Source organism: Strix aluco, chromosome 5 (assembly GCF_031877795.1).
Source record: "Strix aluco isolate bStrAlu1 chromosome 5, bStrAlu1.hap1, whole genome shotgun sequence".
NCBI lineage: Eukaryota > Metazoa > Chordata > Aves > Strigiformes > Strigidae > Strix > Strix aluco.
Window position 1 is genome coordinate 64,001,665 of NC_133935.1, and position 24,708 is coordinate 64,026,372.

At 38.6% G+C, this 24,708-nt stretch overlaps 1 protein-coding gene across 1 annotated transcript in view; it reads right to left on the reverse strand.

Annotated features, from left to right (window-relative positions):
• ATP6AP1 (ATPase H+ transporting accessory protein 1) overlaps positions 1–24,708 on the reverse strand; it is a 58,973-nt gene that overhangs the window by 11,165 nt on the left and 23,100 nt on the right. The window contains exons 7-8 of the mRNA XM_074825478.1: positions 7,643–7,884; positions 6,984–7,037 (exon numbers count right to left, since the gene is read on the reverse strand). Of these exons, the coding sequence (XP_074681579.1) occupies positions 6,984–7,037; positions 7,643–7,884 (296 nt within the window). The remainder of the gene's footprint in view (positions 1–6,983; positions 7,038–7,642; positions 7,885–24,708) is intronic.

Sequence of the window (24,708 nt, forward strand, 5' to 3'; positions counted from 1 at the left end):
TTCTGCCACCAGGCTGAGCAGGTCATCCAGCTGATCACAGCGCACACAGGTGTTGTCACTGCTGCCCTCTGACAGGATTGACAGGCTCAGGCACTCCCTGCAGCCCGGGACCTGGACCTCTGTGTGTTTGCATGGCAGCTCCATCTGGGTCACCACGTTCTTTGTGGTGGTGTATTTGACGTGAGTGGAGAACATGGTTCAGTCTGCTCATGGAGGACAATAAGATGACAACTAGCTCAGATAAGATCTAGACCCCAGAGATGGACTGTGCCCTGTCCGCTCGCCCTGCCTGTGCCAACTCACGCGCCAACTGCCGCGCCTCACCCTTCTGACGCACCACGCCCTGTTTGCCCACCCTGTTGCCGCACTCCTGTTCACTCGCACTCCCTGGCGTCTGCTATTGCACGTGAGGGATATTGGGCGTCATCACTCCAGTCTCCACCCGCCCTGAGTCTCCGCTGCCCTCATTAGCAGCAGCTCACTCTTCCTGCTCAGGGGGGAGGCAGCTTGAGCCTCTCCCTCTTCCCTGGGCTTCTGCCTTCTCGTTTTGTGCTTTTGCTGCGGGTTTTGGGGGCTTTCAGAAGGCTCCCCTGCCGCTATCCTCCTCTTCGGAGCCCCTCTCCTCAGCCTGCCATGCAGGCCTTGCTAACGACTGCCATTGAAGAGGTGACAAGAACTGGTAAGAGGTGAGCATTTCTGCCCCAGAAGCCAGATGATTGCTCAAGAAGCAGGAAGTCAGCAAAAATCTGGAAACTGAGGAAAAAACAGGTGGGCAGGGTGAGAATAAGCAGTCATCTGTAAATGTGGCACAACACAGAATATTTTATATTCTATAGGGTATATATATATATAGAGAGAGAATCTTCTCTGTTTGTTCAAATCAATTGCTTTCAGTAGCATGTCATCCATACAACACAGAGTCTAAACTCAACACAAAAAATGCTTCTTAGGAGTAACACAAAATTTGACAGGTTACTACAGTAATTGAGCCTTTTCTTTTTACTTTTTTTTTTTGTTTGTTTGTTTTTTTAATAATCTGTGGCTTCTGATTCATGTAACTTCATAATTCTCAAGAGTTTCAAAATGCTCAGAAGGAATCCTAGAACTCAAAGTGTCATTCAGGTAAGAAAAGGATATTTTGTCTTATGGCATTCCTTACTTTTTGAGATCGAACATCTCTTTCCATACAACATTCAGCTGCAAGCATCAGTGAAAAAGAAAAAAAATTTGAATTTCAGCTATTCACATTCACATTCACAAATACTTATGAAAAATATCCTATTGTTATAGTGATAAAGTTAGAAAATTAAAACATGTATTATCCTAGATATTAATTGCTAGAAGAAACTAATTCTTTCCTGATATGCAGCAAAATCTGAACAGAATTTCCATAGTGTCTCAGTAGCAATGCTATAGGCACTAGCTGAAGGCCAGTTATAAGCACAAAGAAGTTTACTTAAATGTTTGTGCCAACCACAGATGCTGGGTGTGCTCTGTACTTTTGCTGACAAGATAAGAAAAGTGGTAAACAAGGAAATTCTTTGGAGACTCACCATATGAACAAACAAGTTTATAAGGCTATGTATGTGAATACAGTCTGAAGTGACATCCAAGAGAACGCAGTCTCTTCACATGGCACCAAAGAATAAAATTTTATGTTACTTACAGATTTATGAGAATTAAGGTTCTAATTAGTGAACTAGTTGAGCATGGTTAACTTAATACAGGCTTTTATTATTAGTATTTTTCCAATCAACTCAAAGTGGATAGCCTCCAACAAGCATGTGTTTAACTGATAACTGATACAATTATAATTCATTAAATTACAAAAAAAAGGACATTCAAACAACAAAAATCAATAGAATTACTCCATTTAGTTTTTCTCAGATGAGTAGATAGCAAGTAGAATGAGCACAATATAGCAAATGAATGACAAGGAGAGGAGAGATAACTAAGGGACCTTGACAGGCTTGAGAGATGGGCCTGTGCGAACCTCATGAAGTTCAGCAAGGCCAAGTGCAAGGTCCTGCACATGGACTGAGGCAATCCCAAGCACAAATACAGGCTGGGTGGAGAATGGATTGAGAGCAGCCCTGCAGAAAAGGACTTGGGGGTGTTGGTTGATGAGAAGCTCAACATGACCCAGCAGTGTGTGTCTGCACACCAGAAAGCCAACCGTATCCTGGAAGATGTCCAAAAGAAGTGTGGCTAGCAGGTTGAGAGAGGTGATTCTCCCCCTCTACTCCGCTCTCATGAGACCCCACCTAGAGTATTGTATCCAGCTCTGGGAACCCCAACATAAGAAGGACATGGACCTGTAGGAACAAGTCCAGAGAAGGCCACGAAGATGATTGGGAAACTGGAGCACCTTCCTTATGTGGACAGGCTGAGACAGTTGGGGTTGTTCAGCCCAGAGAAGAGAAGGCTCCAGGGAGACCTTAGAGCAGCCTGCCGGTACTTAAAGGGGGCCTAAGGGAAAGATGCGGAGGGACTCTTTATCAGGGAGTGTAGTGATAGGATGAGGAATAACAGTTTTAAACTGAAAGGGGATAGCTTTAGATTAGATATGAGGAAAAAATTCTTCACTGTGAGGGTGGTGAGACACTGGAACAGGTTGCCCAGAAAAGTTGTGGATGCCCCCTCCCTGGAAGTGTTCAAGGCCAGGGTGGATGGGGCTTCGAACAACCTAATATAGTGGAAGGTGTCCCTGCCCATGGCAGGGGGGTTGGAACTAGATGATTTTTAAGGTCCCTTCCAATCCAAACCATTCTATGATTCTGTGATTCATTCTGTGATGTTATCTGCAGAACTGAAACTACCTTGGCTATTATAGGAAATATTTTGTTTGTATTAAACATTAGAGACAATACAGGAAGCAAACTTTCATGCAGACATTATGTACTTTATGTATTGTGGCACAAACTACTCCTGATCATAAGCCAGGCTCCCTTTGTGCCAGATAACCTAATTAACTCTAAATGCCACCACCTCTTATCGATCACCATCTCATATGGCTATTCATTACAAGGAGAGATATTTCTGGAAAGGAAGCTAGCCGGAATTATTACGTTTTCAACATGATTCTTGGGTCAATTCTATTCTACACATGCTATGAGCAACAACAGTCAAGTACTTATCAGTGTAAGTGGGGAAAATACTAATGCTCTGCACTTCCATCCACTTTGACACCTTTTCCCAGAGAAGATGACAGACAGGTGCTTGAAAGCTGGATGTCATCAGCTGGTGAGAGAGCTGAGATGATGCTTCTTCCAGCAAAAACTACTGCCCACTGCTCCTAGCCCTCCTGCAGCAGTAGATCACTTTTCTAAAACTAGTACAACCAGGAACACTCCATAACCACTCCCTAACAGCTCACCTCTCAGTGGCAATTGCAGGAGGATGAATGGAACTGCTACTCTTGCTAGAGACAGGGAGAAGGGAGATGGCAGCTGTTTGACTAGGATGAAGCAGCTATTTCAGCTGCTAGGAGAGAGGTGGGATATGACTAGCTGCTCAGCATGAAGTGGTAGACTAGTGGTGGTAAGGGCAGGCTCTGGATCCAGCTCATGCTGTTGAACTTAGAGACTCTTTTATTGATGAATAAATTGAGATACTTGAATGTGGTCCTCTCTGGTGTCACTTTCGGTCTTCAAGGGATGCTCTCCTATACCTAAGTAAATAGCCTTTACGGGGGAAAATACTGCAGTATTGTTGTTTGCTCTGTTGTTTCCCACCTCTTTGCCCTGCTTATGTTCTGTTTATTGAGGCAGACTGTAATCTTACCAAGGAGTCATCTTGAACAAGAAATGTAATCAGAGTGAACCAGAAGGGGAAAACAGAGGTTGTAATGTATCTCTGTGGGTTTTAGAAGCTCTTGACAATAGACATGCTGAGATCAACAAGGTGAATAATGTGTTCCTGAATCATGAAAAGATCAATGGATTGTTCTGGTTCTATTGAGTATTTCTTATTATTTGCATTATATTCCATGCAATATTGTATTATGGCAGCTAATAGAGGCCTGAAATGACTCAATTGTCTCTTAAATCAAGAGATAATCCAACAGAAAACAGCACAAATAACCAGGTGTGTCTTTAGCAGAAAGTTTTCTTTATAAAGGCTTCTGAGATGTTGTGGGTTGACACCAGCCAGTAGCCAAGCACCCATGTAGCTGCTTGCTCATTCCCTGTTCCCAACAGAACAGACAGGAAAGAGCAAAAATGAGGGAACTTGTGGGTCAAGATAAAGACAGCTTAATAAATGAAGGAAAGAGGGAAAAAAGAGGCACAGAAGCAATCCCTCTCTACCTCCCACAAGCAGGCCAATGCACAGTGAATGCCCAAGCAATGACTGCCCTGGAAGCCACCTCCCACCTTCTTCCTCTATTCTACTTTTATTGCTAAGCACCTGTGTCACACATGAAAAATAATCAATTTAGGCATTTTTTTGTCTAAATGTCCTGAGAACCTATTAAAAGCCTGGATCACGCTTAGCCCAGTGAAATAAATCAAATTCTCCTGCAAAACACAGCCAGTCTATGCTACTTTAATTACTCACTGGGCATGACAGCAGTCAGTTCTTCACCTACTCTCTTTTCAAGTCCTCACCTATTGTTGAGCCTGAGTTTCTTATCCCAGTTTCAGGGCTGTTTATGCATTTTGGTATTTAGTTATAATGTATTCAAGTAGAAGCACAGGTCAAGAGAAACTTTGTGAGTATTTCTGCCTTTACTACAACAGCCTCAAAGAATGTAAAAAAATATTCCAGAATAAGAGAGAAAACATGAACCATTCACCTTTTGTACTGATGTTCTCCTTTAATTTACAGTCAGTCTGTAAAGTTGCTTCAAATTTCTTCTCTTCAGATGCATCTTGGACTCATGACCACATCAAAGTTTTCTTCCAATAATTAATTAAAATTATAAGATTTTAACAAACAGATGACTAAACATAAATCTGAATAATCCTCATTAAGCCATATGCATTCACTAACATCACATTTGATCTTATACCTGCTGCAGCAATCAAAATCTAAGATAAATGTTTCGACTGCCGAAAACATTTTGTTTCTATAGTAACATCCTAAGGTTTGCAATTTGCTGTTGTACAGCTGAGCAAAACCTGTTGACTACTTTAAAGAAAACAACCCCTCTAAAATCTATCAGTTAACTTGGTAGCTAGTTTTGCAGCAGAGTGTCATGCTTCATAGGATTTTCAAGTGCTTTATGATTCATATTATTTTCTTGGAACTGTAATTTTACTAGAAAGCACAGTATTATGCTGAGGATGGTCACATTCAGGACAAACGTAGAAAGTAACCAGATTCACTCATACAGAAAGACATTACAGGAGAGCAGTGAAGACCTGCACTAGTACGAGCAAAGACACAGAATGAGAAACTAGACCACTGTTTTGGTGGATCTGTCTGTATGCGAGTGAGACAGGAGCAGCAGACAGTAGACAGAGAAGCATCAAGGCAACACCAGAGAAAGTGATATTTTGTGACTTGGAGTAAAAGTAAAGACACAACTTGGTTTGAGAACAGTGTTTTTGGAATGGGATCCAAGGAAAATGTTTCCTTAATTCCCCATGGTGTGCAGGGAAATGCATGCCCCTTTGATAATTTTACAGTATTGAAACCCAGAAATGTTTGATTCCATCACCAAGGACAAGTCTCAAGGATCCTATACGCAGCTAACTACAATATTCCAAAAAGTAAAAATACTATACTAACAACAATCTTATCTGTACATTATGTTCTTTCACAAAGCTCTAGATGCTTGGTGGCGAGGGGAGATGTTAAATAACAAAGCATGTTTGGTTTTTTACCACCTTTCATGGTCTCTGATGATGACTGCAAGTGTCTCTATGCACTCTAAATACAAATCCAAACACCTCACTGACTCTCTTCAACACATGTCCTTCTGGGGGCCCTTTTACCTACATGTAGAATGTCCTTCTACCTCAGTGTAAATAATGGTATTTATTAATTTGTGCTTATAATCTTTGTGCCATGTGCCTCTTTTAATCTCCTACCAAAATGCTGTTCAAGCTCTGATTGTCTCCTACATTATTACTTTAAACTTCTTCTCTTTGGTTTCCTTGGATTTTAATTTCCCTTATTCAAGATGTCAGAAGCATTTTATATGGCAGAAGTCATTTATCTTTCTGCTGCCCAAGCAGACATCCAGTTCATCCTGTGATATATGCAAATTTGATTCAGTGTAAATTCCTTGGCCTGAGACCTTCCCAAACGAGTTTAAGCAATTAACTGAGGTACCTAAATGAAAAAATCAGGCCACATTATCTTTGCCAGAGCTTAAGAAAATAATTTGAACGGCTGTTCCTGCTGCTGAGGAGAAAACTGAAGTTTGTGGACCAGCAGCTGTATGACAGCCCTCAAGCAGTAGCAGATGCTTTTCCCATCTCTAGAATCCACTAATGAGAGCAACAGCTCCAAGTTCTTCCTTTGACTTTTCTTCCCATTCCCTAACTTTTCTTCCCTCTTCTCATGGTAGGAGAAAAATGGCCTTGTCACCATGGAGCAGAAAAACTATGTGGTTTTGCACCCCTCATTAGCCACAAGCTAGCTCTGACAGAGTACACCGGTAATCCACATTAGGACTAAATACAACCCTGGCCATGCAAGTAGACTTCAGCCCCTAGAACTGTTTACAACTCACAGTTAGATTTCCCTGAGACAGGATCGTGGTTTGATCCTATTAGCAATACAGGATGTTTCGTATACCAGTATCTTACAGTATGGTTGTTTGCCTACACCACTTTTTCAGAACTTTACCTGAGCATATTAATATATTCTCTCTATAAAGACTGTATTATTGTTCTCCTGTATAGTAACTCATCAGAACAGAAACTAAATCCTAATTTCAAAAGCATTTTCACTTAACTCCTCTTCTTTTGGTCCTAACTTACAAACAGGTTTGTACGTCACAAAGATCTATTTAAGAATAAATCATAAATTACCTTATCTCTAGGCTGCTGATTCCATTCACTGGCTTTATGTATTTTAATGACAGTCTAAGAATAAGAAACAGATTTTTAATGTTAGAGTAGTCAGCTTTAATTAGATCATTGTGACATTTCAATCAGAGGGAATATTCTAAATCAATAGGCAATTACAAAAGTCATATAGCAAAGGTTCAGTACACAAAAAAATATGACAAAATATTTCTATAGTTCTTTTTACCCAAGAGCAGGTGCTTCAGAGCAAAGGAAAACAGAGATCATGTTTCATTAATGTACTTTGAGCTGAATTACTACCTAGTAACTGGCAATACTCCTCTTCAAGGGAATTTTACAATGAAACTATGATCTCATAAATGCTGTGGAGATTTCTGTGATTGTAAGATCAGGCACAGGGAAACCTGTTTGGACCAAATATAAACAAACAAGGAAGTAAGGAATGTAAGAGGAAAAATATTTTGAAAAAAAGAGGCTCTATCTGAACAATTTTTGTGGTCTTGATTCAATCTTTTTCTTCCAAGAATATCCAATTTATTATTTTTTTATTTTGGATGCTTTAGAAAAAGAAAATTAAATTAGTATTAACTTGACATTGCACCATTTCTGATTAGTTTTCAGAATCACATGTATTATGATATGAAGTTTCTTGTGCTACTCACGTTGTGTTGATGTCTGAGCACTCAGAGGAATAAATATCCACATTCTGGGTTATAAATGTTGCATTTGTCAAATCTATAAAAACTGAATTGTTGGCTTTGAGGCTGAAATTTCTAGCGTAAAAAAGGATGCACGTATCATTTCCAGTGGTCACATTCAGAGGAGGATATGATAAACTGTCTTCTTCCTCAGTGGCCATTAACTGTCGTCTTAATCCCCACACCACATCAGTTTTTCTAGAAATCTGGAATAACAGCACATTAACAATTCATTTGCCTTGCAAGAAATATCAGTTGAACACAGACCTTCACCATTCTGTACCATGAGCACCCTTACCTCTTAAATCCTCAGTCAACCTCAAAATTTATTATTGTTTGTCTATTTAATTGGCAGTATGGAAGAAAACGAGGTGGTGTTAACCTAGGTTCCCGTGGTCAGGTGTCCACATGTGAAAACAAGCACCAGTGACATTAGACCAATGAACGTAAAATCATGATGTTAATGTTGACTTAAGAATTGTATGCATTAGTGCTAACAGGTAGAAGAAGTTTTTTTTTTTTTTACAGAAGATTATACTGAAATAAATTAACTTTTTTTCTGCAATGAAATAACAAGAAAACTTCAACTTGCCAGTTCAGTGACTGCCCCCCTTAGTAACAATAACAGTTTTTGCACTCGTCCTTTTAATAGGCATGAAACCAGGCTACTTAACTACAGCAGTGTTATATTTAGATTTAAATGGCTTGTGGAAAAAGATCTGTGCTCATTTGGCTGATACGGTGAACTCTGATAAGAGACTTCACTGCATATATATATTTGCTTTTAGGACATTTCCAGAAATTCCCTTTAATAGCTAATGCCTTTTTACAAATGTGCCCAGGGCATCCTTGATAAAACAGACCCATAGATATCAACAGTAAAAACTAGTGGACCTTATCAGACAATAACTTAAACCTCTTGTTCATATCTTACTCTTCACTTCTTACTCTGTTCATACTGGGCTATTCCATTTATTTTTAAGACCCATGTCAGCTTTACAACTTTGTATTCTACAAGTGGCCTCTGCCCTTGAAAAACTTTGGGACACAAGAAACGAGAGGCATCACAGGGGTTATCAGAACTATATTTATGTGGAGCTATTGCCTGAAACCACTTTTAATGGGTTTAAAGACAGGCAAGGACCATTTTCCAGTCTGGAACAGAGGCTATAATATCGCTTTATAACCTGCCTGTGGAGAGGGGCCCAGAAGATTTTGTCACCTTAACTGCTGCTCTCTAAACGCTATGGGCCATCTGTTATTTACAACACATCTTTGCAGATACCTCATTCTACAAACAAAGCACAATGGGCTGAGTTAAAAACCTTTGACTAAATGCTCAAATGAAGATTGCAATCTTCCTCTCCCATACATGCATACTTTATGAATTTCTTTTTAATTCAAAGTAGTGTCTTTTCAAATACATCAGAACATGCATTATTTTAAATTAATACCATTTTCTTTAAAAGAAGAGTGCACAACAAAAGAAAATATTCCACTTTTGATATAAAACTTTTAATCTTCCCTTAGGCTCTCCTGAAATGTAATCATTTCATTTCAAACTGAGAGGAAGAGTTGAAGTCTAAATTATATCCTGTCTAACAATTGACTTCACTATGTGGGCCCCGTGCATCATCTAAAGAGGGCTTTAAAAACCACCTGCTAATAGCTGAAAACAATGCTACATTGGAGACTGTGATTGGGCTAACTTGGGGGATTAGGTTTAAGTATCTTAAAATAAAAAGAAAGCTATTAGAATATAATCATGAGACTACAGCTTTATTTCTTTTGCTCTGCTGCCAGTACTTTGTCATAAGATTCCCTCTCGTCTCTGAAAAAGCATATGAACTGAAAGAGTGTTTGCCTGTGAAGAAGGGGTGTCAGGGATGAAGCAATCCACTAGTTGCCCATGCTTAAACCTATTTTAACAAATTTACCCATGAGGAAGAACGGCAGAAACACAGCTTGTCAAAAACATTTCTAAAAGTGGGCTTTGCTTTGGTCATATTTGTGGCTGAAAATACAGGCAGTCATGGACTGTGCAGCCCAGCGAGTCCTCATTGTACAGCTATAGGCAGGCAGGATGACTATAAATGGGAGCCTGAAGGTATCATCTCTCTGCAGAAATGTCCCCCAAACACTTACTGGCCTGTATCCCTTCAGCCTGGAGATTCATTTCTGTAAGTTATCTGTGGGTGAGGTAATTTATCACATTCAAAATCAGAAAGCATTACCTCACAGAGATTCAAGAAAATATAGTCATGAGCCTGGAAGGAAGATCTCTGAAACACCCCAATCTGGGACTGACTAGAGACCTGAAGACAGCAGTCATTTCTCCTAGCTGACCTGCAGTGGGAAGCTGAGAGCTCCCCCAGTACATCCCTGCCTCTCTGTTTCAGGCACATTTTCTTATTCTTTTGTTGCTGGACAAACATGAGGTTACTGAATTAAAATCATTCTCCCCATGACATATATTTCATGCTAAACTATACATTACAAGATATTTCCTTGAGAAATGGATTATATTTACATTGAATTCTTGTAAATCAAATTAGATTATTTCAGAACAATCCATAGTGGCAGTGTTGTCGATCAATAAACCATATTTTATTCTGTTGTTTAGTGCTCCCTTTACCTAATCTGAAGAGTCACTGTCTTGTTTCTCTGGATTGATGAATGACATTTTTGATCTCAGATATGCAGTGATCAATCACAAGACCTGATTAAATAAGATACAGAAAAGAAAGGTTGCCATTTACATTGTCCTAGACCAGAATTGAACACTGTAATTACTAACTGAACCTGCAATAGAAGTAGCCTGGACAAAATTATTCCCTTTGATATGTGTTACAAGCCTCCTAATTCAGAATCATCTCTCTTGGAAAGGAGAAAGGCAGCTGATCTGGCAACATTTTGATGCACCAACATACTGATATTTTTCAAAGCAAACAGATCTTGCATCCAAAATTATTCATTTGTTTTGTTGTTGTTGCTGAGGTTTTGTTGGCTGTTCTAAATTAGAATGGCTAGAGACAAGAAAAAAGATTTGGGGCCATTTTATATATTTGAAATTACAAACAAATATAAATTGAACAGTTGCAAACACATACAAGAAAAATAAAAAATACTGGGAAGATAAAATTTTCATTGGCTGAAATGATGAATGGTAATGAACCATAGAAACAGGCTACATTTCACACTAGTTTCAACGTGGGATTTCTGGATATCAATGCAACAGATGGTTATGCCTTCTTTTTCAGTCTTGTATTTCTTGACTTTTTTATTGCTATGTTTAGGTGTGCACATCAAGAATAAGAAAACTGTCCTGGTGGTGCTTGTTACTCCGTTTCTTTTCTGACAGTATGGATCTATGACCACATCCTCTCTGTGGAGTTGTTGCTCTTATTGTAACAGAGGAAGGGGAAGGTCTTTTTGTACTTTTAAGGAGGGAGGTGAGGAAGAAGGGTCCACTCCCTTTCTCTTTTGAGGTTGTATCTTACCCTAGTCCCTACCTCCATACTGTACTGTGTACTACATTGCACAGTATATACCCTACTTAGATGGCAAATGGTAATTTTTCCAAATTTAGTCATAACACAATTAAATCAGTTGTTGGTTTCACAAAACTACATAAAAACCTTAGCTTATTAAAAAAAAAAAAAGTGCAGTATAAGAACCAGCTATTGCTTAATGGTATTAAACTTCACAAATGCAGAAAAGAGCCTGAAAATATTTAGGGCATGCAGGTATAGACAAAAGCTCAAAATACATTGTGAAAGGGAAGGTCAAAGAATCCTTTTGGGTCACTTATGGTGTCCTGAATCATGAGGTGTAACATCTGAGGAGGGGAGGGCAGGCACTGCAACTGCTACCACAGTACCCCAAAGACAAACACCTGCTATCTGAACTAGATTTTGGTTTTGGTAGCTTGAACTGCATCTACCCATAATGTACCGTCAGTAATCCTTTTCACAGGATACCAGGTTGACTGTACTCTTGTATTTTCTCAATTTGCTTTAACAGGGATACTTACAATCTTTTTTGTGAGATATTCCATGTTCTATATTTTTTCTATATAATTTAAAAATGACACTAGGAGGCTGCTGTGTATTGAGTGCAGGGGTGCTGCTCCCAGCAGAATGGCAGATCAATGGTTGCTTGCCGGGGTTTGGCTGTGGCACATCAGAAGCCACTCAGCATTCACATCCCAGACAAGTATCAGCACATTTCAAATTCTTTTTCTGAAATTACCATTTCAGTTTCCTTCTCACGCAAACAGGTCAGTTTTCCTCCATGTTTATAACTGTTGTAGCATCATGGCCTCACTACAGACAGCGTCACCACCACCCCTGCTAATACATCAGTTTTTCTGAAAGGTACTGTACCACAAATCTGTGATGCAGGCAATGGCTGTTTATATCTCACTGATAAAGGTCAAAAATTGGAAAGGCAAGCATTAGAATTTGATATAACTACAAAGATGTTCTTTGCAGTGTCATTTATTAAAGCACATATATAGCAAGCAGAAGGAATGTATTTGATTACACTTATTTCATTCATCTGTCGGTGCAAGACTGTTGCATAACAGTGCTTTGAGCTGTCAAAATCTAGAACACTAAGCAAAGACTTACCAATTATCTCTATTTTTGAGAGCTTGATCTGCTTACATTGTTATGATTTCTAATGTTTTATGGGTTTTGGTTTTTTCTTCCCTTCTAGGCTATCTTAAAATATAATTTCAATTTTGGCCCTAGATTTGGAGAATCTTGCACTCCATAGAAATCTCAAGCTGTCTCCCTCTGTTTTATTGAGGAGACTGCATTTGTCCTGGATTCATCTTCTGATACACTAGAGGGTCTTGCTGCCATCCAGAGGGACCTCCACAGACTGAAGAAATGGGCTGACAGGAATCTCGTGAAAGGGGAACTGCAAAGTCCTGCCCTTGGGGAGTAACAACCCCAGGCACCAGTACACCCTGGTGCCAACTGGATGGAAAGCAGCTTTGCAGAAAAGGACCTGGGAATCCTGGTGGACACTAAATTGAACATGAGCCAGCAATGTGGCAAAGGAAGCTAATGGTGTCCTGGGCTGCATTAGACAAAGTATTGCCAGCAGGTCGAAGGTGGGTGATCCTTCCCCTCTACTCAGCACTGGTGAGACCACACCTGGAGTGCTGGGTCCAGTGCAGGGCTTCTCAGTACAAGAGAGACATGAACATACTGGAAAGAGTCCAACAAAGGGCCACAAGGATGAGGAAAGGTCTGGAGCATCTCTATGTGAAAAGGCTGAGAGAGCTGGAACTGTTTAGCCTGGAGAAAAGAAGGCTCAAGAAGGGAATCTCACAAAGGTGTATAATTACCAGAAGGGAGATTGTAAAGAAGACAGAGCCAGGCTCTTCTCAGTGGTGCCCTATGACAGGACCAGAGGCATTGGGCACAAACTGAAATGCAGGAGATTCTGTCTGAACATCAGGAAACATTTTTTCTACTGTGAGGGTGACTGAACACTGACAGGTTGTCCAAAGAAGTTGTGGAGTCTCTATCCTCGGAGATGTTCAAAATCCAGCTGGACATGGTATTGGACAACTGGCTCTAGGTATTTTCCTGACTAGTAAGTGAACTACACATATTTTACCTACTACTTTCTCAAACTCCTAAAGTCTGAATTAACTTATCAGTACAAAATGTGAACCATGAGATATTGTCGGTCCGTCACCTACAAAGATATGAAATTAGGCATAGTACTGAGAAAACCCAATGGTTCAGAGCAGCACAAAATTCTAAGTTCAAATTCAAATGCAAGCTTTGATGCAGCAACTACAGTCTTTTGTGCTCTGTTGCAAAGGATCTTACCTACCTGCAACTATTTTTGACTTTCATTCTTTATAACTAAAACTGACAGAGACAAAATTTCTGCTCTGCTGCAACTGAACCCAGAGGATGATTAAACTGCATTTTCTACCAGCAGTGTTTGTAAGGTGACCTAGTTATACTCAGAATCCCCCAAACATTTCTAGTGGAGATGCTTAGCTTATCAGGAATTACCAGAAGCTCATTTGAATACATCTTTCTTGCTCATTTACCTATCTCATTCAAGGTGGTAGGTTATCACAAATTCAAGGTAGTTTTTCAAATTTGAAATTTCTGTCCATACTAAATCACCTGAAATTTTATACCTTTCATATAATACAATAAAACTTACATATCTAAAGACTGCACAAATTCCAAGTAATTTCACTTGCAGGTGTAATCAGAACCAGAATTCAATTTCTGAAATTTTTCTTTCCTTCTGCATTAATTCTCTTCAATGCAAACAGCATGAGGTAAAGCTACAACACAGTTTTCAAGGGAAACAAAGCAGATAAAAATGTTCATTTAATAGATTCAGGATAATTTATAAACCTTGCTTAGAAAAATCAATTTTTGTATGTGTGTATAAGCCACAGTAAGGTCTTTGGATTGTAAGATCCGGGTCCTTACGTTTTGACTCAGACATATTTCCTGTCAACATTAATGATTTTTTTCTGGAGTAGGAACTTTAAATTGACCAGAATCACCAGTCTATGCAGAAAAAGCAAGGAAGTATGTAATGCACTTCTCTTCAGCGAAACACAAAATAGAAAATTTGTTCTAAAGTTATAAGCAAAGAGAGAAACATGCTTTAAAATAAAGATAATCTAATTCAAAATCCATGCATAATTGCACTATGACAATACTTGGCATAAGTATGGACTTGAATACCTGTATTGCTCACATACATACGTGCATTCACACATACACATATACAGAAAGACTAGAGTGGAAATATACTCAGAAGTGGAGAATTTCTCATTCTTTTCCCTGCTGACCACATGGATCTATAAGTAGATTCAAATGGAGAACACAGGTCTGAGGGCATTTACAAGAGAACCGAGAGAAGGAGCTTAAAGTGGTCATCCTTAAGGGCTCACACCAATTAAAATCTTTTCAAACCAGGATTAAGTTTGCATTGCTGAAACTAGAATGGATTCCTCACAAAAAATGGGCATTAAACTTCCAGAAAATGGTCTCCTCCTTAACACTATACTTTCTCCTTTCTACTTCCACTTCAGCAGCTGGTAGGAAATCATTAGGCCACTGATTGCTATCACACTGAAGTGAATTCTATGCTATTTCACACATTTGCAAAGCAACCATAAGCCTAACCAAGACATCAGAATAAATATCAATAGCATGACATTTTGACCAGAGGAATCCTTCATCTCTTTTTCCCTTCTTTATTAACATTCTGATAAATCGGGGGAAAAAGAATGCACAGAAATGAGGTACATTATATCAATAGCAATCATTAACAATGATTACTATAATTTTAGTGCTCTGCAGGATATATGACCAAGCTTACTGTCTCACATTATCATCTGATGGTTCTCCTGTTCAACCATGCGTACTTCTACCAGCAAGCCAAATGGCTCAGGGACTGTGACACTCATCTCCTACCTGGTGTTCTGCATCTCCATTCACAAAAGCGAGGCTGGGACATGAGTGTTAAAGTCAAATATAAGTCCCACTGTAAGAGATAATGATCTCACTGTGAAAGATAATGTTCTCTTTTACAACTGCTAGTACTGTTATGAATTGTGGAGAGTACCCAAGTCATGATCAAGCACTTGGAGATCTTCTATTAGAAGGGACAATAAAACTGCAATATTTATTATACTGCTCAGTTCAGTGATCTGCATAAACACAATCTGCAGTGTCAGCTCATATGTTTATGGCTAGATGTGTTTCTTCATAGGCCCATCCTGTTGCAGCACTGGGCTGTATAAGAGATCTCTTGACTGTCACTTATAGAGAATATGACTACTCTGTGCAACTGAATATGGTGCAGAGACGAGTGAGTTAGCAGGGACCATGCAAGTGACAGAAACCAGAGCAGAGGAAGGTGCTGTGATGCAGCACTTGTGACAATCGTTTTGCTTGGAAGACCTTGAAATAAGGCAAGGAAATTTTGCATGTATGGGATGTACAAGTACATCCATAAATGCCACAGTAGTCCCAATTTTCTGAAGAAAATTATGCATCTTTCTGGTTATTTTCTCACTCCAACTTTTAATTGATTTTTATACCAAACTTTTTCAACTAACTTAAGGAAGAGTAGGAATTGGCCTATAAAAAGATCTTGATTTTAGAAAGTCAAACAGAATATGTATAAGCTGGAGTAGCACTGAAAGGAGCTGCTATACTTAATTCTCCACCTTAAATTTCACTTAGGACAAATAACACAAATACAATTATTCCAATTAAAACAATGTCTTGGTCATCTACCAGAGTGTTAAAACTCATTTACATCCTTTTAGCTAATTAGATTTTTCAATCTAATATACAAAAGAGAAAAAAAATATAATTGTATTAAGAACTTGCATTGTAAACCAGAATTAATCCTGAAAGGAATCTACCAGATGTATCACTCAAGGAGTATTTGCTGATGGCAAGCTCCCCAGCTTTAACATTAGATTTCGGGCTCTGTTTCAGGCAATTGTGCCATAAAGATAAAAAAAGCTACAGATTTTACATCATGCTGAGGGGAATACCCACTCCACCTGGTTGTTTTCCCCACTTTCTTATGTCCATATGTGGAATCCAAGTTGCCATGGGAGATGTGAAAAAGGATGAGGAGCCTCTGCTGCAATAAGAAGAAATCAATATGTAGTGAGGGTTGGACTGAGGTTGGGGTCTGGTGGGTTACCTGATTGAAAAATACAGACAGGAGCCAAAATGTGTTACTCACAGTGCTGGGACAGTTGCCAGCACTGTTTGTCCCAGATGTAGGCTAGTCACAGGGAAATCAAAAATATGAAGATCCATAAAAGTCTCCCTCCTTCCACTTAACGTTTTGATCCTGCAGCACTTTGAGAACTAATATGCAAAACTAGGGAGCCTGTCTCCTTTTTTTCCTAACTTGAAGAAGGAGGTGTGGACAGGATGATAGTATTACATGTTACACTTCAAGGACATGAATTTTTAACTTTAAAAACTTACACATCACTCTTAAAATTCCTCAGGTCTGACTGTAATAAATCACAGTCTAAATACCAGTATGTTTTTCAGATAGTCAGATTCTCCTTGTAAAAATACTGTGTTCAATGTGACGACGCCATTCTTTGTTTTCAGCATCTCCATCTGTGTGTGACAACTCTTTTGGGGAAAACAGAAAGGCAGAATTTGTGCTGCAACACCTTGTGAGGGGACTCAGGTTCTGTCTTCCTAGTTTTGCTGAATCAAAAGGCAAAGACCAATAATTCTAGCAAACTGGATCTCTTTGACAGGGAAATTAAAACAAGCATTTTTTTCACAGAAAATCAATAAAAAGGTGCTTACCTTCTACTCTGCTTTCTTGCACTCAGTATCCACTTAATTTTTCTGACAGTAGTGTATGTAAGCTAGAAGGTACATATATAAATGAAACCCACATCACAAAGTCTAGACAAAGCTAATCTTAGAAATAACATCCATGCTTTTTTGGAGATCACCATGCTTTCTCTTCTCTTGATAAAAGTTTGTCTCAAAATAGATGTATTTCCACCAAAGCCAAAGTTAACCCTTCCAGTTAACACATCTCAGCCAATGTCATCAATCCCAATTTCGTAATTTCCTTCATCTCTTACCAGTCTCTAGCTCATCAACTCAAACAAAATGAGACCAAAGCATGCAACCTTTGCTAGTAGTTAGGTATAACTGCCACCTCTGTGGCTGGTAGTAATTGACCCTTGTCATGATGCTTTGAAATTAAACTTTGGAAAACCGAATTGTGTAAGGTGAGGGGTACTTTTTTTCTAATACCAACCTCCTTCTAGCACTTCTGTGGGATTGCTTTAGCAGCTTGATGCCTATTGGCTGTTCCTACACCGTAGCCAAGTTCAATGCCAGGTAACGGCAAGCCTGCTCCTGCTGGCAGTTGAGATCCTGAGAAAAACTGTGGAGCAGTACCAAGGAATATTATTAGGGTCATAAGGAAATCATGTATTGAGGAGAAGGAAGGAGTTTTCAACAATGAGGAGGCAAAGTGGGATTCAACATTCACCTTGTAATAGTTCTGTTCAATGTAAGGCAAGAAACCCTCTTTATTCTGTTCCGGATTTTGCAAGTGATTTGGGTGAAAGCCCTAGAGGCAGAAATATCTAGCTGTTAGAATATCTAGGGTTTAACTTTCATACCATAGTGCACTAAAATGTAGAATGATAGTTTTTATGATTCATTAAGTATCTGTATGTGAAGTCACTCAATCATTTGGGCTAAAACAAAAATCCCACCACAGAGGAACAGCTGCAATGTTTCAATAAAATTGTAAACATTGAGGGTTTAGTAAAATGAAAAGGACAGAACAAGAACAAAATATGCAATGTAATATCAAATTTGATGTCAGGTGCCATTTCATGTATGGCTTTTACAGCAATGCTTCAATTAATAAATTAAATAAGAGGCCTGTGGCATTTTGGCAGGAAAAGGATGAATTTCTTGCCTTTTTTTTTGTCTACCAGTGACACTAAGGACATATATCATACAACAACCCAATAACAGTGATTCTTATGCAAGGTTGGAGTGAGCTGGTAAACCTGCATGGATCAGTATAGGGTTACAATAATAGGTTGGATAAGAAACAAAGACTTGTCAACCTCATGCTGGGCAAATTTGCCTCTTCTCTTCCAGCATCCCCAGCTAACAGTCCAGGGGTCCACTGGAAAGTCCTAGAGCCATTGCCTCTGGGTCTGCTGTAGCTTGACTGGTGCTAACACAAGTGACCGCACAGGGGCCTGACTGTACAGGGCTATTTCTTCAAAAGATATTAGCACCACAGGTTTCTGTAATCAGGCAATTTCTAATTAGACAACTTTCTAAAAAGAAAGATATCATATGTTAGGTGACTGAAATCTGATTCAATTTAAAGTTGTCATCTACCAGGGATGGGGTAATATGGTCCTCAGAAAGAAATAAGATCTGTATTTCAAACACTGCCGTAACAGTCTGTCAACATTTTATTAACACCCTGGCCTAGTTCTTAGCTTTGTCTGCTAAAGCTCTAATGTGCAAACTTCGTGAACAGAGGCTTGTATGCAATTCCAGGTTCACAGATTTTTAAGGAAAAGCCTGTAGGATTTAATAAAAGTAACTTTTAGAGAGAACATTTCAACAGAACTATCCACTACTGAAGCAAGGATATATTTCTCTGTTGAAGTCATAAATATGCTTGAAAATTACACAAAAAAAATATCATTCTCTATCCTAATTTTAGAGGTATGTATGCTGTACTTATGAGTTTAATGGCTGCATATGCACAATGGCTACATATGAATAATGACAGCCCCTCTTTCCTGTTTCAAATGACAGAAAATCATTAGCTGATGCTTTGAAGAGAGTCTAATATTTCAGGGGATACCAGGCAGGGTAACAGTTAGAAAGTAGAGAAGAACACAACCACTACATGCATAAATATAGCAGATTTAGAACTGTGCAACAAAATGTCTTCCTACCACAAAACATTGAATTTCTAAAATCGGAACATTCTGTGGCACTACGTAAAGTGAATGAATTCTTTGCTAAAGTGAAAAGAAAGATAAAATATGATATACCGGTTGAGACTAAAATGAAATAATCCAGGTTTCTTCTAACTAGTCTTAACTGTGTTACAGATTGCATGCACTAGAACTTAGGGGTTTATTATTCTGCCATCAGATCACACACACTTGCCAGGATCAGGGATATGCATTTTAGTGATTATTGGCAAATTTTTATGTCATGTGTTGGCAAAGCATGTCTTTGTTCCTCTAACAGCTATTCCTTTAGCACAGACAATGGAGGCTGCAATAGAAATCAAATGGTGCAGGATATAAATGTTTTGCCAGTGCATAGGGCATCCCTGTGGTTGCACTCACTGGTTCTTTTACCAGATTTTTTCATTTAATTTCCTACAGATGGAAGGAAGACAAGAAAAACTGCAGGTAGATGTTCAGGGCAAGGCTACTCTGACCACATGCAGGAGGTACCTAGCCACACAGCACCAAGCTCCTGGCTCTTCAGCCCTAGGAAGATGTTGGGAGGAGACACATACACTATGATCCTCTGGGTGGATAGGATCATTACCTGTTTCTAACACTTTGCTTCCCCAAAATGGGAATGTACATCTGCCTCTGAAAAAGATCATGCCTATGGGCTTTGGTGTCTGGAGAAGGTGCTGAAGATACAAGTCTCTGTGCTCACCAGTAGCAATGACTAGGGAAAGGATTCAGAGTTCCCTGAGGCAACTTGCAGATCCTTAATCACAAGGATGTTAAGAATCCAACCTGTTTCACTGCACTGAAAGCAGGGAAAACTGCACCAATCTTGGGGTGCTACCTACCCAATATCCAGCTGACAAAGTCGCTTTTTTTTTTTATATAGATTTCCTGGTTGCCAGCAGAACAACGTTTTATGTGCAGCAGGCATTTTTTTAATGTGGCAATTATTTTAATTTTCAGAAGTGTCGCTTCTACAACTTAATAGGCGAGCATGAGGAGGAAAGTCTGTGAGCTTCCTTTGGTGGAGCTTTGTTTAGCCTGTTGTCTGTCTCTTCTGGCTCATGGCCTTTAGTTAAGTGAGTAACATATTATCTTTTACATTCCTGCCCCAGAGAAATGCTATGTCAATATCCCAGCCTTCTACTACCAAGACACAAGACCAGCTAAACTGTGTGAGATCAAAGGTCTAGATCACTGCCAGTGTTACTGATAGTAACTGGCAGCTAAAAATAAGAAAAGGGTAAATATAAACAATATTCGTCCCAGTATACCCTCCTTGATTTCTGTAATCTTTGGGTTAGAAACCTTCAGAGCTGAAGGCTGCAAATGAACACATGTAATAGGATCTTCCTTCATCCTTCCTTCCTATCTTTCTTCACTTTTGTCACCCAAAAATAGATTATTTAGTTTCTTTAAAGTAATTTGGTGCTCCTGAATTCATGTGTTATGATCTGTGAGTGGTGATAATCGTGAATACTGGCCAGAGACATTGAGTAATTATTTCCTGTTTAGCCTGTCCATGTTATTAATGGTTTTCTTTATTATTTCCCTCTTGAATTGTCACTTTTCCTAACTAAAATATTTTAATCTCATAGCTCTACTGTATCCCTTTGGAGATGGAGTGGCCAGAATCACACACACCATGCCACTGGCGGTCCTGCACTCACCAAGGGCTTAGTGAACTAATTGATGCTTGCTGCTTTGCCCTCTTCCTTTCCAAATGATTGGTAACACTGTTCACTTTTCATTCTGCTGCTGACTGCTGGGATGTTCCAAGAGATCTACCCACATTTGCACTGTAATCCCTCTTCTGAGAAATAACAGCCACTCACCACAGTGTAATATGCATATTTAAGGTTTTTCTTATGTGTGTTACTTTCCTTCATACTGGATTTCATCTGTCATTTTATCACCCAGTAATGCAGTGCTGTGAGTGGTTTCTCCAACTTGTCAGTACATCAGCAAACTTTGGCACCTTCGGAATTCAGTCCTCTTTCCACACTAACAACTCTGTTGAACAGCGCAGGCATCAACATCAATCCCCACAAAATCTGGTAGTTACTCCCCACTGTAAACATCAATCCTCTATTTTTATCTTTAGTTTCCTACCTTTATATTTTTTATTTTTGCCCCAAAATAATTTCACTTTTTTACCTTTTTTACTATAGCAACAGGATCACTTTTACCTATGTATTTTATGCCTCTCAGAGAACACCAAATCCATATCATATTTTCTTCATATATTCACATATTTACTACTTTAGTTTCAACTAATTTTGTCAGTACAGAAGGTAGGATTCCTGTTGTATTTCTCCAGAGATATAGAGCCTTTTTTCAAACCCCATGTCACACTTGCCACTTCCTGTTCCTCTGGGATTAAGGCCAAACTGATGTATAATTTTTATATAGATATAAAATATAAATTATATATTGTAAGTTGCATATTAGAAATCATGACAATTGATAGTTTGGCAGTTTCTTATCTTATTTTAGTTAAAACTCAGGTGAAAATTATCTGGCCTTGGTGATATGATACCATTAATTTTATTGATTTATTCTGAAATCTCTTCTACTACCCCCTCAGTAACAGCAAAAGGTTTTGAGGCTTGATGATTATTGAAAAAGTCTTTGAAGTGAGAACTTCTCTATGTTCCACAACAGAGATGATCAACACACAGACTCATTTGACTTTGTGTGGTCACTCATTTTTCTGAGTTCCTCTTTTTTATTAGATCCAATGCTCTCTGAAAGAATTCCTGTCTAATGTGTTTTTATTAATAGCTTTTATGTCTTTTGCACATTATTCCTCTGAATCTCTTTAAGTCTGCAATATGATTTTGCACTAAAATTGCAAGAATTTATATTCCGTTTAATTTTCTGTATGCATACAGGACTTGCTTTTTGAAGCATGGCTTTATTACTTTCAATAGCCTCATATCTTTCATTCTGTTGTTTAATTATGACAGAGTTTGGGATGTTTCCATGTGGGGAGAAGGGCGAGGGGAAACAAACAGTCTTTCAAAAATGCTGTTTGACATATAGTTTGAGTTTTTAATATGCTGTGTTTAAACAGTTTGCATTCCATCTACACACAGTGTCAGTCAACATAATTAGTGGAGCTTACCGGGCAATTCACCGAATCACAGATACATGGATCATTTCAATCCTTAGGTTAAAGTTGGATGGTCTGTTCAGTCTCAGTCTTCAGAGGATCTGTTCCTAGAGAGGGAATCTAGAATTCCCAGAATACTTATCTTTGTCTCCTTGAATCCAAACTTCCTTTAAGATACAACAGCAGTCCTTTACAGATCTATTCTGTCACTCTAATAAATTTTTTACCTTGGCATTTTCCTTCCAGAAAGCTTTTAGCATGCCCACCAACATGCCACATCAATACGGTTGTTTACAGCTACGCATTCCATTTATTCTATCCTATTTTAGCCTTATACCTTAATTTTATTCTGAATTATTATGCTCATGACCTCTGCTTATATATGACTGTATTTTTAAAAGAATTCATCGCAATTTTTACACATACATTTTACCATTTTCTGTTTTTTCCTAAGACAGAATCCATCCTCACCTGTGTCCTTCTCTACTATCCCACTCCAGTTTTCCTGGGCCTTAGTTTTAAATAAATACAACTTTCTAATTTTGTGTATATGGAACACCTGTATAGGCTTCATCTATACCTTAAAAAGTTAGTTATCAACTGAAAATAAAAAAGTTGCTGATTAAATAAGAATAATAGTTTCATTCTATGCTGCCCTTCATTTCCCAGTGAAGTAGATAAGCATATATATAAAAACTAAGAAAAGCTAAAGTTGCAAAAATTGTAAGCGAATCTTAATGCCCTAGTGCACAGTCTAGAGTTAAAGGTGAAACACTAGTTTTCGGTTATTTCCCTGAATTCCCCACTAACACATGGAATGAATCATAGAGAATTGCTAAGAAGCATTTCTCACATCCTTAGCATTCAATTTCCAAACCAATTTGGCTACGTGTTTGTTCATTTTTTTCCACTAGAATGTCAACTAACTGGCTTCAACCAGCCTTAAGCAGTTCTTTTGTAATGATTTAAAAAGACTCTACCTCTTTTAAATTAAAAAAAACCAGAACAACCCCCTGAGTTAGCTAGGAAATAATTAAGTGCATATTCTTCATCTACAAGTTAAAGTTTATTTTTTATTATAATGGAATTCTTTAAGTGAAGAGAGGACTAAAGGATGAGGAATTCCTGCTGTTTATTCTTTTAGGTTGGAAGCACTGATGCTTCATTATCTTATGTCAAGCTATAATTGCTCCTTCAAATGTAAAAAATACAAGGGTAAATGAATAAGGCAATTCCTATATTCAAGGATGCATAAGGATATTAACCCTGCAACCTCAACTCTGGCAAATGGCATTATAACCATTTTTCTAACATTTTGTTCATGGCAAAGCTCCCGTTATATAATGTTTGGGTATGTCAAATGGTGAAAAACATTCTATTAATCAGAAGCTGTGAAGTCAGTGGGGTGGCTGTTGCAGAGTTTAGTCTCCTCAGAGTGGTGAACTGAATAGTCAACAAAAAAAGAGAGGAGCCAGCTGTAAGTGGAAGATGCAGCACTGCAAAATGTAATGCATTTTTTAAATGCATTAGGTAAAGGACAGAAATAAAGAAAGTGCAACCACAAGCACTTGTCAAAGAAGATAAAAACTTTTCATATTCTTTTCAGCTGGGGTGCACATCAATAGCACCTGAAGATACCTTCAATAGACACTTTTTAAGAGTCAAATGCAATGACTTGTATCACAGAAGCCCATGTTACTTGTGGCTGAATAAAGTTCCTATAACTCATATTTCTTGGCTCTGAGTGGGATCAAAGACTCAACTCACTTAAACGCCAACTAGAGCAGACAGTTTGTAGAATGAAGCAGTCAAAAGCCCACAGTAGCTGAAGCTCTCTGAAAATGTGGAGGCAGTAGACAAGGTTTAAAGAGCACTTCACAATGCATTTGTAAAAAGTAGAGTCAGCAAAATGAATATCAGCTGGGAAGTAGCCATAGTTCTCCTTTTGGCAATATGTGGTTCCTTAGCATTCAATCTAACTGGGAAGAGATAACAACTATAAAACTGTCTTGTAGAAGTTTCAGAAGCAAACTTGTAAAAATGTGACATAGACATCATGTGGATTTGAAGGATGGGAAACATGATGAGATTTATGATTTGAAGCATATCAATCTTTCAATCACTACAGACTTTTTAACCTCTCCAATTACAGCAGCACAGGTAAAATTATGCATTACAACCACAAGCCAAAAAAACCTAACTAGCAGCAAGCACAAGTAGGGGGCTGATTTTGATCATAGTCCCCAAGAACAAAAAATTTCATGTATTCCTGAGAACTCCTGATGTAAGAGTGGAACAAGGACTGCAGAGGGGTTCATTCTCCTAAAGAAAAATAAGTTATCAAATGTGTTTCAAAGAGAGGAAAGGTCTTGGCAGGAGACTCCTCAA